The sequence below is a fragment of the Tauraco erythrolophus genome, chromosome 24, assembly GCF_009769465.1.
Source record: "Tauraco erythrolophus isolate bTauEry1 chromosome 24, bTauEry1.pri, whole genome shotgun sequence".
Taxonomy (NCBI): domain Eukaryota; kingdom Metazoa; phylum Chordata; class Aves; order Musophagiformes; family Musophagidae; genus Tauraco; species Tauraco erythrolophus.
Genome location: NC_141488.1, coordinates 4,225,937 through 4,242,706, shown reverse-complemented (window position 1 = coordinate 4,242,706; position 16,770 = coordinate 4,225,937). Strand labels below are relative to the sequence as shown.

At 62.1% G+C, this 16,770-nt stretch overlaps 2 protein-coding genes across 2 annotated transcripts; both read left to right on the top strand.

Moving 5' to 3' along the window:
* Positions 1 to 1,314: 1,314 nt before the first annotated feature.
* LOC104384180 (digestive cysteine proteinase 1-like) lies at positions 1,315 to 6,683 on the top strand. Its single transcript, XM_086626204.1, has 11 exons — positions 1,315 to 1,366; positions 2,473 to 2,532; positions 2,747 to 2,839; positions 2,962 to 3,134; positions 3,867 to 4,110; positions 4,182 to 4,377; positions 4,465 to 4,658; positions 5,207 to 5,298; positions 5,385 to 5,546; positions 6,115 to 6,304; positions 6,496 to 6,683. The coding sequence occupies exons 1-11, from the start codon at positions 1,315 to 1,317 to the stop codon at positions 6,681 to 6,683; spliced, it is 1,644 nt and encodes a 547-aa protein (XP_086482330.1).
* A 1,720-nt stretch (positions 6,684 to 8,403) lies between these two features.
* Positions 8,404 to 12,442, top strand: LOC104383925 (digestive cysteine proteinase 1). The gene is made up of 11 exons (XM_086626210.1): positions 8,404 to 8,452; positions 8,963 to 9,022; positions 9,322 to 9,414; positions 9,547 to 9,719; positions 10,049 to 10,289; positions 10,689 to 10,890; positions 10,977 to 11,170; positions 11,298 to 11,389; positions 11,482 to 11,643; positions 11,867 to 12,056; positions 12,255 to 12,442. Exons 1-11 carry the CDS (start codon positions 8,404 to 8,406, stop codon positions 12,440 to 12,442), a joined length of 1,644 nt encoding a protein of 547 aa, XP_086482336.1.
* Positions 12,443 to 16,770: the final 4,328 nt, after the last annotated feature.

Genomic DNA, 16,770 nt, shown 5'->3' with positions numbered 1-16,770 from the left:
TAGGGGCTTTTGGGGCTCCCTGGGACCTTCTCGGGGAGGTGTGGGGAGGCTGCATTCAGACACTCGCCCTCCGCCTTGGAAAGAGCTGCCTGGGCTCTGCCTGCCCCCCCCCCACCAGCTGCCTGTCCCCCCGGCACAAGGGCTGCCACCACGGAGGGGGCAGAGCAGATCTGGGGGCATTGGAGATGCTGAACACTCGTCCCTTGGAAGCACGCAGCATGGGGGGGGGGCAGTCCGGCAAACTATGGGGAGAGGGGCTTAAGTGGGGGTCACGGTCTGGCATGGGACATCCCTGGGGTGGGGAGGGGGCAGCTTTGCTAAGAGGGGTCCCAGTCTGCTCTCCATGTGCAGGATGGAAAGGGGAAGGTGGGACATAAATCCCCCGCAGGAGTGTCCCCATCTCTGCCCCATTGCCTGGGGATGCCCTGGCAGCGAGGGGAAGGGGGTCCCCCAAAACCCTCAGGGGCAGGTAAGGGCACGGGGGACTGTGGGTGGCTTCCCCGCACTGCAAGAGCAGATGTCCCCTTGCCTCGCTGGACGAGGCTCTGCCTTTCAGCCTGGCTGCCACCCCCGTGCCTCAGTTTCCCTCCTTGAGGTCAGAGAGTCAGAGCAGGGAGTGGGGGGGTGACACGCACCGTTCCCAACCCCCTGCCTAAACCCTGGGGGCTGGCTGGGGTGGCTCCGCCTCTCCCCTCGGGGCTGGCTGTGGAGTGCCCAGGTCTACCTGTGCCCCATGGCTGGCTCAGCCCTCCGTCCCTTCCAGCCCCCCAGCGAAGGGGTCCCCAGTGCTTCCAGTCTCTCTGCCTGACCGGTTAACGCCGAGCCACTCGCAGCCCTGGCCCTCTGCTAGGGCACTGCCTCCTGCCCATCACCCTGGCATCGGGGCTGCCTGGCTTAGAGCCCCCCAGCCCCAGGGAGGCTCCCCCATCTTGCACTCCTGCACAAAGTGGGACGTATAGCCTCAAGCACCCATTAGCCCCCCTTAGGTTTGATGCGTGCGGGGGTCCCCCATAAATCCAGCCACCGTGCACTCTCCCCCCCGACGCTGCTCATGGCTCTTCGGGGCTCATCCTGCACCTCCCGTCCCCTCTCCATCTCCCTCCGGGGGGGACCCTGCCGAGACACGCTCTCCCTCCCAAGCACCCCGGGGTGCCCAGCCCCCTCCGCCCAGCACCCCGCCAGGCACCACATGATGCCGGTTCCTTCCCTCCTCTGGGGAGGGCCCCAGTTTCTGCGTTGGCTCTACCGGGTTTCACCGCCGCCAGCTCCGGCTTAAGGGTGAGAGTCGGTGCTGGGCGAGCCAGGGCAGCGACGATGGGTGTTCTCCGCTGGCTAGTGGCCTCAGCGTTCTGCATCGCCGTCCGGGGTGAGTCTGTCGCCCCATGGCACTGTGCCTGCTGTGGACACCCTGGGGATGGGAGCTGGGGGCACCCAGGCAGGTCTCACCCCTCCACCACCCATGTTGCTGGGAGCGCAGGGCGGGCTGTGGCTGCTCGCTTGTTGGGTCCCCAAATTTACAGCCCCCCCCCCCAAAAGAGACGGGAGAGTTGGGGTGGGTTGGTGAGGAGGTGGAGGGGAGACATGGCTCGAGGGCTTGGTGGGGCTGGGGGGCATGAAAATTGGGCTAAATTGAGGCAAATGGGCTTTAACAGACACCTAGCCCGACATTCCCTGGAGTAGGCAGGGAAGCTGGGATATGGCTGGAAGCAGCGGGAGGGGATGGAGGTGCGGGGGGGTCCATACCCCCACAAGACCCCCTTCCCGGGTGGGTGAAAAGCCGAGCAGGGTGGTGGGTTGCTGGATCCATCCCCCCACCAAAGGCACTGCCTGGTGGGTGCCCAGAGCCAGGGTGTGAGGGGCACCCATGGGACAGCCCGGGGCGCAGGCAGCAGGGGCTGCTGGTCCCTGCCTGCCCCACATTTGGGGTGCAGAAGCAGAGTTGAGTCCGGGCCCGGCTGCCCAGGGCTGGCATGGGGCAGGTGCTGCCAGGTCGCTCCCGGCGAGGAGGAAGATGCTGACAGAGAGAAAGGCCCATTCCCAGCAGCGGGTGTTGGCATGGGGTTGCACAAGGAGCCCCGAAGGAGGTTGGGGAGGTCACTGGGAGATGCCAGCAGGGACCAGCCAGCTCTCCGACACCCCTCAACCCTCCCCTGTGTGTTGGGGGACAGCTCGGCTGTGTCCCCCCTTGGGAACATCACCTGAAGTCCTGGAGGGGGTGACACTGCCTCCCATGGGGACATCACCCCAACAGCCACCCCAGCACCTGTGGTTCCCTGGGGGGGGTGGGTGCCCCATGGCAGGCCTTGTGGAGCTGCTTTTGGTCAAGACCCCCCCCCACTCCCTGCCCCACGCAGGATGGGCTGCAGGGAAGGGGAGCATCGGCTCAGGCAGCATTCTGCCCCCCCGGCACCGTCCCCAGCTTGGCAGGGGGGACACAGCCCCCACTCACCCCTGCTCCTCTCTGCCTTTCAGGACAGGACTCTGGGGTTTCCCGTCACCCCCCCCAGTTCGGCTCCATCTACCACGTCCGAGGTAATGGGACCCCTTTGCCACGGAGGGGAGCGGAGGTTGCTCGGCACCGGGCAGGATCGGGCTGTCCCAGCACCAAACCAGGGCAGAGTCCCACAGCCGGGTGCTCGGCCAGCTGCGAGTCTGTGTGCTCTGTGGGTGTGGGGGTCTCAGGGAGGGATGCCGGGGTGCTGAGGCCTCGGGGCTGAGCTGTGTCCCATACTGGGGACCCCCACAGGTGTCATTAACCTGCCCTACGCTGAGATCGAGGAGCCCTTCGAAGCCTGGTACAACCTGACGGGAAACAAGAGCCGGATCCAGTATTACGGAGGTAAGCAGGCGGGCACCCATCTGCTCCAGGCCATGCCCATCCTGCACCAGCCTCATCCCTGTGCAAAGCGAGGATGCAGGTAGGAACCACCGTGCCTCAGTTTCCCCTTCCCGCTGGCACAGGGCAGGTGATAACGTACCAGCTGGCGGCGGTGAAGCCCTACGGGATGCGGTACAAGATCACGCCAGAGACCACCGAGAAGGAGGTGAACGCCAGGAAATGCTTCCAGCTGCCCGGCTCCAAGGAGGACGTGGTCAAGGCTCAGAGTGTCTTCCCGACCATCGATGGCTTCAAGGTGAGGGAGCTGGAGCCCGGATCCCACCTGCTGCCCGGAGCATCTTCAGGCTCCAGAAGGGATTGCTGGGCAGCTGGAGATGCTCCTCTCCATCCCAGAGGGTACAGGGTGCTGGGACAGGCCAGGACATGCCCCCGCACCCCGGGGCGCAGGGAGGGTCACTTCCCCAACCGGATCGGGGCCGGACTCCCAGCTCCTTTCCCAACCTTGGCAGCCGTGTTGGGACGTGTTGCAGCCCACACGAACGCCGGCGTTTCGGGACGGCTCAGGCAAGTCGCTGCACGGCGGCTCAGCTCCGGCCGGCCCCAGCCTCCGGCAGGACCGGGCGCAGCAGGAGGGGTGCAGCGCACGAGCGATGGGGACAGCCGGCTGTCACCAAGCCGGACACCGGACCAAACACGCGCCCGCGGGGCAAGAGCTTGGAAACACGCAGGAAAAAACTGGAGGCTTTGGACGGGGTTGCAGCCAGGCCACCCCGCTATGGGTGCACGTACAGCACCGTGCATGGCGGCGTGACCCCCGGGCACCACTGAGCCGGACAGGGGTGTTGCACCCCGAATCCTTGCCCCACGCGTGGCCGGCCGTGTAGGTGGGTGGCTGGTGCAAAGTGCCGGACGTGCACTGGGAGCAAACGGGCTCCTGCGAAGGCGGTGGGTGGGAAGGAGCGAGCACAGGGGGTGATGCGGGGTCCTCACCCAGAGCCCCCCCTCCCTGCTGCCACTTCCTTCCCAGTTTCTGCGGGAGGAGTACTACCGGGGCCGGTACTGCGCCGTCTGGCAGAACGTCACCCACTGGGCGCAGAAGAAGAACGTCTACACCCTGTGGGTGACCAACTCCAGCTGCGGGGTGGCCCCCGTCCACTATGAGATGCGGGGCTACAACAGCCTGCTGGGCTCCCACTACGACAAGTACGAGATCACCTACACCGACTTCGACAACAGCTTCCCCCCCTCCATCTTCGACCTCCCCATCAACGGTGAGCCAGGCTGGACCCCCCCATCCTGCCCGCAGGGCTCGGGCTGACGGCGTCCCCTCCTCACTCCCCAGAGACGAAGAAATGCGGGGTCCTGCCGGACAACGCGGCGGAGCACCGGGTGCTGGCCAACCCCATGGAGGACCTGGTGGGACGGCACCAGCCCTGGGCCCATGAGGTTTTCCACCAGTACCGCCGGCGGCTGGGCCGGCGCTACGGCTCGGCGCGGGAGCTGGAGCACAGGCAGAGCATCTTCGTGCACAACATGAGGTACGGGTAGCTGGGGTGGTCCTCATCCCCGGGCATGGTGGGAGATGATGCCAGTGCCAGCTGACGCTGTCCCCACCACGGCGGCAGGTTCGTGCACTCGAGGAACCGCGCCGCGCTCTCCTACACGCTGGCGCTGAACCACCTGGCCGACCGCACGCCCCAGGAACTGGCCGCCCTGCGGGGCCGGCGCCGGAGCGGGGCTCCCAACAACGGGCAGCCCTTCCCCACCGAGCTCTACGCCGGCCTCATCCTGCCCGAGAGCCTCGACTGGCGCATGTACGGTAGGTGCGGGGTCGAGGGGACGGGGGTCTCGCCGGCGCGGTGCTGCAGGGAGGTGTTGCGCTCCGATGCGGGGGGTGTGAACACACCTTGTCCCGGCCAGTGCCAAGTCCAGCCGAGCCACCCTGCTCGCCATCCCCATGCCACGGAGCCCAGGGGGCTGTGCTGCCCCTTGGCACCTGCATCTCTCTCCGGTCCCCGCACTGCTCAGCAGCTGGAAGCTGGGGAATGGGCTGGTCCGGCCAGGGGCAGCTCTGACGGCACTTGGCCCTTGCTCAGTCTGGGAGCCCAGATGTGAGGTGGTGCCACATCTGGCTTCCCCTTGTGTCCCCAACAACTGGGAGTGACCCCCGAAAAGCTCGCCCCAACCCAAGGGTGGGGGTCCCGCAGGTTTGCTGGTGCATTCCCCCCATCTTCGATTAGCACCAATCCCTGGCTGTGCCGCCTCTGGGAGCACAGCGGGTCCTCAACTCCTGCCTCAGTTTCCCTTCCACCTGCCCTCATCCCCCCGTGTCACCCAGCCCCTCACCCCCTACCCCGCTGTCCCCAGGCGCTGTGACCCCCGTGAAGGACCAGGCCGTCTGCGGGTCCTGCTGGAGCTTTGCCACGACAGGCGCGATGGAGGGTGCCCTCTTCCTCAAGGTGTGAGTGGGGCCATGCCCCATGGGGATGGTCAGGGCACCTGGAGGGTGCCCGGCCCTGTCCCTACAGCATGTTTCCCCCCGCAGACTGGCGTGCTGACCCCCCTGTCCCAACAAGTCCTCATCGACTGCTCCTGGGGCTTCGGGAATTACGCCTGTGATGGGGGTGAGGAGTGGCGAGCCTACGAGTGGATCAAGAAACACGGTGGCATCGCCACCACCGAGTCCTACGGCACCTACAAGGGGCAGGTGAGGGTGGATCCACCTGCTGGGGTCCCCCGGGTCTCAGGATGTGGCCCCTGAGCCTGGCTTTAAAGCCACGGTGGGGTGATCAGGATGGGTCAGAAGTGCTGATGGGCTCTGAAGATGGGGAGGGCACCTCGTCCCCAGGCTCCATGAGGTTCACAGCACAGTCCAAAGCCAAGCCCTGGGGCTCCGTCGGTTGGTTTCATCACCACGTGCCTCAGTTTCTCCTTCTTGCAAAACAGGGACAAGGCTCCTCCACCCATGGGTGGTGCCGTGGGTCCCTCCGTACCCTGGGGTGCAGGGATGGAGCAGGGCTGCCCGGGGACAGGGTTGTGGCTGCAAGATGAAGGCAACAGCCCCCCGAGGGCTTTGGGTGCAGAGCCAGCTCCCCACGCCACGGGCGGGCAGCGCTCTGTCCCTGCAGCAACTGGGACAACGTCCTCACTGCAGTGGGCAAGGGAGGACAGAGGGACCCGAGCCAGGATGCTGTCACAGCAGGGTCCCAGTGAGGGGACCTGGGGGCTCTGGGTGACACAGTGTGTGTGTCCGCACCCTGCTCTGGGTGCTGCAGAATGGCTTGTGCCACTACAACCAGTCCGAGATGTTGGCCAAGATCACGGGCTACGTCAACGTCACCTCGGGCAACATCACGGCGGTCAAAACTGCCATCTACAAGCACGGCCCCGTGGCCGTCAGCATCGATGCCTCACACAAGACCTTCTCCTTCTACTCCAACGGCATCTACTACGAGCCCAAGTGCGGTGAGTCGCATGGCACACAGGGCATGGGACGACCTGGGTGCCCAGGGAGGTGCCAGGACACCCAGGATCCCCTCCTCGTTGTTGAGCATCTTGGCCAGGGGTGAAAGAGGGAACCGGTCCTGCGGTGTGTCCCCACCCAACGCTGCCAGGATGGTCTCCAGATGAGCCACGTCCCGTGTCGTCCCCTGCAGAGAACAAGCCGGGAACACTGGACCACGCGGTGCTGGCCGTGGGCTACGGGGTCCTGCAGGGAGAGACCTATTGGCTCATCAAGAACTCCTGGTCCACATATTGGGGCAACGATGGCTACATCCTCATGGCCATGAAGGACAACAACTGCGGCGTGGCCACCGAAGCCACCTACCCCATCCTGGCCTGAGCCACTCCTTGGCTCTGCCGAAGAGCCCTGGGTGATGCTCCCAGCACCCATCCCTGGATCAGAGCCTTCCGTGTGACACGTCATGCAGGAGGGAGTAGGGGACATGGTGGGACAGGGCCATGGGGTGCTGGACAAAGGGCTGGATGGGGACCCAGCCATGAGTTTGCCAATAAAGACCCCGGCAAAATGCTGCTTTGCTTCCACAGGAGAGACTCAATTGCTGCCCACCCACCCACGTTCGTGACCTGACGTCTCCCTGTTTTCTGTGTCCCGTGGGATGGCAGGGGCCTCCCGGGGAGGGCACGGGACCTGCCTGGCAGAGCCAGCCGGCTCTGGCAGCCGATCCCAGACACCCAGGGCGAGGGGAGCGGCTTTTCCAGCCCTGTCTCTCGAGGTGGAGCACAAACAAGCGCTGGGATTTCTGCTGAGACAAGAAATTCCAGGCGCAGGGATGTCGGGGAGGGGGGAAGGCATCCACCCTCTGCCCCACTGCTCCGGTCCCTGTTGTGGCTACGGGTGGGGATGTCACCGGCGGTGTTTGCCAACGCCGCGAGCCGAGATCCCCCCACGGGGCTGCTCCGCTCTGGGGAAAGGCACTTTATGCCATGGCCATGGCTCACCCGGCTGCTCCCAGTTTGGATTCGAGCCCTCCTGGGAGAGGGGGGGGTCGGTGCATGGGGGTCCTGCAATCGGGATGGGGGGGTCTCTCCGCCCAGACCCCGATGGTCTCTCTTTGCTGGTACCTCCTCAGGGTGGGCTGCAGTTCGGGCACCGGGGTGCTATGACAGCCGCAGCAGTGGTCCCTGGGGAGGTGCATCAGCCCACCCTGCACCCAAGGGTGCAGCCGAACCCGGCTCACCCCGTCGCCGTGGCACGTGCAGCCGGCGCGCGCCGAGCCCTTATCGCCGCTGCTTTGGGCTCGGGCGGGCGCTCGCCGTCACCTTGGGCTGGGGGCCAGCTGGACGCGCGGCAAGCGGGAGGGGTGAAGGCCACTCCACTGCCACCGCAGCGCTGCTGTCCTCCCCGCGTCTGATTTTCCACGTAACTCCCCACATTTCATCTGCATCTTTCCCCTTTTTCCAGTTAACCCCCCCCCCACCAATTGCAGCCCTGAGCTTGCCCTGATGGTACAGCGGGAAGGATGCAGAGATGCAAACGGCCCCCGTCTCCCCATGGCTGCCCAGCACTGCCTTTGGTGGGGGCACCTTGGCTCCTGTCCCAGGAGGGTAGGGAGCACCCCGAGGGGTTTTGGGGTGCCTCGTAGGGTGTCACTGCACCTCCTTGCCCCAGTGTTCTGCAGATGCTCCCCCTGCTCGCACATGTGGCAAAGCCTGGCTGCAAACCGCCACGCAGAGTGGGTGGGAGCACAGGGACACCACCCAGCACCCACCACCAAGCCCCCAATCCATCATCACAGGGCATGGCCCTGCCACTGGGCACCTGGCGCCCACAAGGGTCTGGGTCCCACCCTGCTCCCCCCACCCCAAGCCCCGCAAAGCACCCAACATCGGCACCCACACTGCTGCGAGTGGGAAAGGCATCCATGGGTTCCCGTGGTGGCCAGGGGGGCAACATAAAGCCACACCCCCCCTTGGTCTAGCCACAGCCTGGGGAAGAACGAGGCTCTGCCCGTTGGCTGCCAGCAGCTCTCTGCCCACCCACCAGCGGTATTTAAGTCACCTGTGGGTGCAGGGCAGCAGTGTGGGCTGGGGTGTGCAGGATGGAGGGGTTGGGGTGGCTGCTGGTGCTGGGGGCTGCTGTGCTGCTGGGTGAGCACCCACCCTGGCCAGGTCTGGGGTGGGGAGGACAGATGCTGTGCCCCCATCATTGGGTGATGCCATCATGCCCCTTAGCCTGGGCACTGTGGTGGTCCTGGGCTGCTGCTGGGGGTCCTGGACCTGGGAGGGGGCTGCTCTGTCCCTGTCCCCATGTCTGGAGAAGTGGGCATGCTTTTGTGTGGCATATGGGGGTTCAGATGGCTGCCCCTCCCCTCATACCCTGGGGTGTGTGTGGGGGTTTTGGGGTGTCTCTGAGCTGGCTGCACTCCAGGGAGAGTGGGGATGTGGGGGGGGTTCTGGGTCAGCCAGAGGGTTAGTGGAGGAGTGGGGACCACTGGCTTGGGGACCCCTGGTCTCTGTCCTGCCACCAGCATGGGCTCTCCTGGGTCTGTCCCCCTCTCCCATGGGACAGCAAGAGACCAGCACCGCTGCCAGCCCCTGCGGTGGAGAGGTGGGAAATCTGCAGTGTAAATTTGGGGTTTGGTTTTGTTTTTCTTTCAGGAGCAGAGTGCAAAGCTCCTCTGGAGACACCCACGTTTGGGGACATCTACCATGTCACAGGTACTGCTTGGGGACAGGGCACCCCTCTGGGACGGTGCCACTGCCGTGCTGCACAAGGGGGTCCTCTGCCTCCAGCCACTGGCTCCCCCTGAGCCGAGGAGGCTCCGATTCCCCCGGAGGTGTGGGGCTGCCGGCAGTGGCCTTGGGTGGGAGAAGGGGGGTGATGCCGTGGGGCCTTGAGGTGTTCCCTGCTGTCCCCATGCTCCCCTCCCAGGCTTGGTGCAGGGGGACAGGGATGCCCCCCAGGGCTCAGATCCCCACAGTTCCCCGCTCTGAGCACAGCCCCTCTGTGCCCGCAGGAGTCATCAACCTGCCCTACGCGGAGATCAGGGAGCCCTTCGAAGCCTGGTACAACCTCACCGGGGGGAAGAGCCGCATCGAGTACTACGGCGGTGGGTGCACAAAGGGGTCCATGCCCCTCCCAACCCCTCACCATCCCCCTCCTGCCCTAGGACCTTCAGGTGCCCCAGCAAAGCCTTGGGAGCCACCACCACGGCTTGGCTTGACCTTGTGTCCATTCCCAGGCCAAGTGGTCACCTACCAGTTTGGCTCCATCGAGCCCTTCGGTGCCAGCTTCAAGGTGACTCCTGAGACCACGGAGACAGAGGTCAATGTCCGCAAGTGCTTCCGCATCAACGGCACCGACGGGGACCTCATCGCCCCACAGAGTGTCTTCCCCAGCCTGGAGAACTTCAAGGTGAGCTCCAGGGAATGGTCCCCCGGGATGCAGGATGGGGCAGGGGAGGGGGACAAGGAACTCTCATGGGGAGGGGGATAAGAGACCCCATGGGTGTGGGGTGTCCAGTGGCTACCTCCCTACGTGGGCAAAGCTGCCCCCTCTGGCTAGGAATGACTAACTGCAAGGCTGGATGTGGCCACGGGTGATGGAGATGGAGGGGTTGCATCCAGCTTGGCAGGATGGGTGCACGGGTGGAGTGCCAGCACTGTGGGGCACTCCAGCTCACCGGGGGCGCGGTGCCAGTGCCGGCGTGGCACTCCAGTCCCTGACACGTGTGCTGTGCCCAGTGGGTGCGGGAGGAGCGTTTCCGTGGGCAGCGCTGCGCCGTCTGGCAGAACGTCTCCTACTGGGGCCGCAAGAAGAACGTCTACACGCTGCGGGTGGGCGGCTCGGCCCGCGGCCCCGTGCCGCTGCACTACGAGGTGCGCGGCTTCAACAGCCTCCTGGGCTCCCACTACGACAAGTACGAGATCGACTACTCCTCCTTCAGCCACCGCTTCCCCCCCAGTGTCTTCCACCTCCCCGAGGGTGAGTGGCCCCCACCACCCCACAGCCCAACCTGTGGCCGGTGGTGCCACCGAAGCAGAGCATCCCTCCAACCTTTTAAATTTGATTTTTTGTTTTTTTTTTTTAAAGTCTGATAATTTAGATGAATTGGTTTGGCAGGGAGAAAAAGCAGGGGAGAAATGTAATCAATAGCTGGGGTGACGTGGGTGCTCTCCTGGTGCTGGGTGGGATAGTGGGTGCTCGGGTGGCAGCTCTGATGTGGGTGCAATTCCCCCCCCCCCCTTGCAGCATGCACACATCTAGATGGGATGGACAGCCCCAATGGTTTTGGGGGTGACCATGCCATGCATCCCAGCTGGGGGGCTGAGAGAGCCCATCCCTGCTCGGGAGCCATCACCCACCCTCCGTGCTTTGTGGCAGGGGTGCAGTGCGAGCAGTGGCCCGCGGCGGGCCCCGAGCACCGCATCGTGGCCAACCCCATGCAGGAATTTGTGGGGAGGGCTCCAGACATGGACCACATCCATCACCACCTCTTCCACCGCTACAAGGAGCGGTTTGGGAAGAGCTACAGCAGCGAGGAGGAGCATGAGCATCGCAAGCACGCCTTCATTCATAACATGCGGTACGGGATACCACGGGGATGGGCTGAGGGTGGTGCTCAGGACCCCCTACCTGCTCCCTTCTCACAGCATCTCCGCTCTGCCGCAGGTTCGTGCACTCGAGGAACCGCGCCGCGCTCTCCTACACGCTGGCGCTGAACCACCTGGCCGACCGCACGCCCCAGGAACTGGCCGCCCTGCGGGGCCGGCGCCGGAGCGGGGCTCCCAACAACGGGCAGCCCTTCCCCACCGAGCTCTATGCCGGCCTCAACCTGCCTGAGAGCCTCGACTGGCGGCTCTATGGTGAGGAGACAACTGGTGCTACTGGCGGGCGAGCTCACGGCGTGCATGGGGCTGGGGGTCGGCTGTGCGCCGGGGTCTGTGCGGGGACAGCCAGCAGCCTCCACTGCTCTGGTAAATGTGTCCCCAGGTGCTGTGACCCCCGTGAAGGACCAGGCTGTCTGTGGGTCCTGCTGGAGCTTCGCCACGACGGGCGCAATGGAGGGTGCCCTCTTCCTCAAGGTGCAAGCAGGGCTGTGCCCCACAGGGATGGTCAGGGCACCTGGAGGGTGCCTGGCCTTGTCCCTACAGTGTGTCATCTCCCCACCTCCCAGACCGGCGTGCTGACCCCCCTGTCCCAACAAGTCCTCATCGACTGCTCCTGGGGCTTTGGGAACCAGGCGTGTGATGGGGGCGAGGAGTGGCGAGCCTACGAGTGGGTCATGAAGCACGGTGGCATTGCCAGCACCGAGTCTTACGGGCCCTACCTGGGGCAGGTGAGGGTGGCAGAGCTGCTCAGGGGGGTGCAGTGCCACCCCCTCCCCAGTCCTCCCCCCCAGGCTCTCCCAAATCAGCCATCACCCCTTTGGCAGTGGATGTAGGCTCTACTTTGGTTTACGGATGCTCCATCCAAGCTGCCCTCCTTCCCCCTCCCCGGGGTGGGCTGGACCCCCCCCACCTGCCCTGGGACCCCAGTTCCACCTCAACCTCTCCCCCTAGAACGGCTACTGCCACTGCAACGGGTCGGAGCTGGTGGCCCAGCTTGCCGGCTATGCCAGCGTGGAGCGGGGCAGCGCCGCGGCGCTGAAGGCTGCACTGGTCAAGCACGGCCCCGTGGCCGTCAACATCGACGCTTCACACAAGTCCTTCGCCTTCTACGCCAACGGTGTCTACGAGGAGCCCCACTGCGGTGAGTCTGGCCAAGCCAGGAGGTTCCATGTCCTGCTGGTTGGCTGTGGAATAGACAAAAATATTTGCAGGGTGGGATTTACCTCCCCGCCAAGCTCCTGGCTGGGGGAAACGGGGCCACTCACTGCATCGGGAACGATCTCCAGCTCCAAGGGATGGGGACTGAGATGTTTCCATTTTCTTCTCTCCTCCCGGCCAGGAAATGAGACATTGGCACTGGATCACGCAGTGCTGGCCGTGGGCTATGGGGTCCTGCATGGCAAGAGCTACTGGCTCATCAAGAACTCCTGGTCCACGTACTGGGGCAATGACGGCTACATCCTCATGGCCATGAAGGACAACAACTGTGGTGTGGCTACTGCTGCCTCCTTCCCCATCCTGGCCTGATGGGACACGGCCCCACACCTGCCCTGTCCCCTCCATGTCTCCGTGGGCAGCTCCAGGGGGGCTGGCAGAGGGATGTGGGGCCCCAAGGGGTGGCTGTGGGGCAGAGGGGGGCCTCTCAACTGGGAAGTCAGAGGATGCTCCCAGCCCTTTGGAGAGGAATTTTATGATTTCGGCAATAAAAGCCTGTAGAAGTGATCCTGTCTGATCCAAGTCCGATCCTGTCCTGACTGAACACCTCCTGATGCTGAGGTGTCTTCTGCCAGCCCCACCCCGTCCCCCACCAACCACAGCCCTTGCCGTGACTGTCTTCTGCAGCCCTCTTGGGGGATGAGTTTCACCCAGTGCTCAGCCCAGGCTCACCCCATTTGGCTTATGTGCATCCTAACCCCAGAGCCACTCCCAGAAGTACCAGCACCCCCTTCCCAGCAGTGGGACGGAGCCTAAATCCACTCTCAGAAGCTGTGCTGGGCTCTCCTCTCCCCAGCCAGACTCTGCCCTGTCCTGGCAGCTGGTGTCACACTGGGAACAAGGGAGCTGCCCCTGCCAGGGTGAGCGGTCCCCAGCCTCTCGGAACATCTGGGTCCTCTGCTAAGCCTCTCTCCAGGCTCCTATGTGGGTCAGTGCTTGGTGACTCAGTTTCCCCACCTGTTTAGGGGGAAAGCGGAGCTTCTGGGGCTTTCCTATGCTGCTGCCAACAGCCTCTAGGATGGAGGGAACCCCCATGGATCCAAAGGAGACCCAAAGCTCATTTCATCCAGGATATTTCAGGGTTTTTTTTTGTCCAACCTCCTGAAGAGTAGTCAGGCTCAGAGCTATGTGCTCCTTTTGTTTCCCTTTGCTCCAGTGCTTTACCCCAAAACTGCACAGCCATGGGGAAGCCTGACCAAGAGCCGGGGGGTTGGCAAGGCCGGTGCTCCTCTTGGAGTGTCCAGGCTGGATGCTGGCATGGAGTGAATGTTCATTCTTGGGGTCCTGGTGCCCTGCTCACCTCCAGCCTGGGGACGGAGCCGGGCAGGCAGCACCAAGTGGGGCAGCCCAGAGCTCCTAGGTGGGAGCTACTGGCACTGCCAGGCTCTGCCTTCCCAATTCCAGAGCCAAATTAACCATCAGGCAGGTGGGGAGGGGAGCCTACAAAAGGGGAAAAATCAGCCTTGGCTTGTATCCATGCATGCAGAGGCTCCGTCTTCCTCCAAAATGGGTTTCTGGTAGCTGAGACGTGGCTTTCCCCACAGCTACACCCTTTTATTTTTTTAACCACCACATTCCCTGCTGCACCCAGGGAGCAGCGCGTCCTTCCAGGCGATGCGACTGCTCCCGATTGAGGGTGGCAGGTCATAATATTTTCTTGTTTTCTTTCACTTGTTCACCTGCTTATTTTACAATTTGCTGCACTGATTTCTGAAGTGGTCTTTAATCATTCCCAGCAGGGGTGCTGACTCGAATTCACGTCTGGGAGAGAAATGATCACTGCGCAGGAATAATGTGGTTTATTCTGTGGGAGTCCAGGTCTCCAGATCTTTGATTCTCTTGACTGCAGTCAATAAAACATGCTTTGACTTTCAGGGAACCGTGACTTTCAGGCTCCCTTTGGGTAGGCGATGTTCTGAATTTGCTGCTGAACACGCAGGTGGCTTCAAGAGCTGGAGGTTTTGCAGCCCCAGGAAGTGTTTAGCAGGAGCCTGAAATTTTGCATTTGTGGCATTAGGGATAGCAGTTCCGAGCGTGGGTAGTTAAGGATGTCTGGGAATTAAAAAAAAAATTAAAAAAAATCCATTCATTATATTTGAAAAAGGAGAAGATAAGAATGGACAGACCCAAAGAGGGATTTGCTGTTTCCAGGGCCAGCCTTGGGCTCTGGCTCCCAGCCTGGCTGAGCTGCGACCTCCAGACTTCCCTCAACACCCAAACCTCGGAGTCGCTCCAGGTTTTGCAGAGCACAGCAAAGAACAACCGCTCGGAACCTTGCTTTTTTACTGAAAGCAAAGCTGGCCTAAAGGTGTGCGCTGAAGGTTGCCTTTGGAAGAGGCACATTGCCGGCATACCCTGCACTTCCAGCTTGCCAGTCATATAGGGAACTCCCCAAATTTGCTTACCCTGATGGTGAAACATCAGCTGAGGCTGGTGGGTGCTTTATGTGGAGGAAACACTGCCTGGAGAGCAAAAGCTGAGAGGACTGGGCACCTGCCTCCCGTATGTCCCCTTGAGAATCCCATCTTCTTCTTGGTCTGCAGGGTGAAGTAGTTCAAGATGTCTCCAGAGGTCAGCTTCACGCTGAGAGCACAGGACTGGAGGTAGTCCTCGGTGGTCAGCTTTCAGTCCTGCACTCTATCCTCTATTCAGTATTTCTCATGGTCCTCTGCCACCTTCAGGGTCTCCTCCTTGTTCAGCTGCTGCTTCTTGGCATCTGCCAACCAAGAGGTTGATGCTCAGGTGCTTAAACTGGGCACGTGTAACGTCTGCCTGCAAGTCGATCCCGTCAGAGGCAGCCCAAGCTGACGGTGGCTTTCACGCCGGAGGTGAGAATCTGTTTGGCCACCTCCAAACAGCTCGTCCGTCCTTCCTGATGATCTCTTGATGCTTCTTGAAGAATTCATCCATGAAGATGCCCACCAACTGGTTGTTGAATGCATCGCCTCCCAGGTGAGTGTCTCCAGCCATGACTTTCACCTCAACAATGTCTGTCTATGGTGAAGATGGAGCTGCTGACGCCCTTCCCAGCCCGGATTGAAGATCAGGATATTGTGCTCTCCATCAGGATGATGGAGGCTGTAGGCCAGGGCTGCTGATGTTGTCTCATTGAAGCCCCTCAGCACAGTGATGCCAGCAATTACCCAACATCTTTGGTGGTCTGGCTCTGATGATCAACTCCTCCTGCCTGCCCTGGAGCAACTCATCTGCTGGGACATGGATGGGAACCTTGGGGCGATCCCAGCTCCACACTGGGCTCCGACCCGCCCAGTCTCGCAGAGCCCAGCGCCAGCTGGGACACGGAGAGCGAGCTGAGACACGGCACACCTCCACCAACAGCTCCCGAGAGGTGTTTTTGTTTCCAGCGAAACGGCCTTTCTGCGGGTGAGAGCATCCAGATCTGCGGGATCAATCTGTCCACACATCCAGAAACTCGGGGTGGGCTGAGTTTGCCAAGCGAAATTATTCTCCGAGGAAAGGCGGCTGGGATTTCAGCTGGGTTTGGCTTTTTCGCCCTGCCCTCGGCTGTCCTGGATCCGGCGGTTCCCTCCGGAGGCAGCTGTGCTCCAGCGCAGACCTCTGCGCGCCGATGCCAGGTGGCCAGAAAATGTGCTCCAGCCCAAAAGCTGGCTGCCTTTCAGTGCTGGGATGAATTATCTGTGAAAACCTCTCACGGCTCGCACAAACAAGGTAATTATTCAGAAAGCAGGGGACGTGGAGAGAGCCAGAATATGAAAATATTATCTGTTAGTGATTTGCAGAGAACCACAGACAGTGGCAAAGAACAGCAGCTGAATTAAACTTGCTTTGGCAACTTCTTGGCTCCCAAATGCTCCGGAATATCTGGAGGGGCTGATCACGAGCTCCCCACACCCTGGGGAAGGGGCTCCTGGGGGGGCCTCGGTCTCCGGAGGCAGATGAGGACGCATGTTGCAGAACCCCAAGGTTTTAGGATGGCAAAGACCATGATCCAGGGGAAACCACCTCACTTTTGCTATTGAATACAATAACTGGAGCTTTTTTGGGGTACAAATGGTTGCATCTGATGTGCTCTGCATGGTTTTCCAAGCTCTGCAAAGCTACAGACTGCGAGGCTATCCTGGAAAATCACTGAGGCAGTGGCTTTTTAAACGTTTCTTACTGCACTTCCTTCGGTAGCAGCTTTACAAACGCTCTTCCTTAGCCAAATGTTTTTCCCTTGGCGACCGTGTCTGCTCTGGCAGGTTTGTTGTTCACATTCTGAAACGCGATCGTTCCTTCTCCTCCAGCTCGAGAGATTTGCAACCACCACCCCCCCGGCTTTGAGGAGGTTTTATTTCTTGTAACGAATCGCTTGCGGCGTTTACGTTTTCCAGGTGCGCTGTCAGCCCTCCACCTCCGCCCCGTTTCCCCCAGAACCTCTCCTCGGAGCATCGCAGCCCCCGAGCAGCGAGGAGGGTTTTGTTTAAAGCCATCCGCCGCCTCTGCCAAGCTCTGCCTCCTGCTTTCACCCACCGGTATTTCCCAATCACAACCTAGCATGCAGCACAATGCAACCAATTTCATGAAATTAAGTATTTCTCCTACACGCAGCATATTTGCCCGGTGATTATAACTAGTCCCCGAGGTAGCCAAGCACAGCAGAATTTCAGTTTAATATG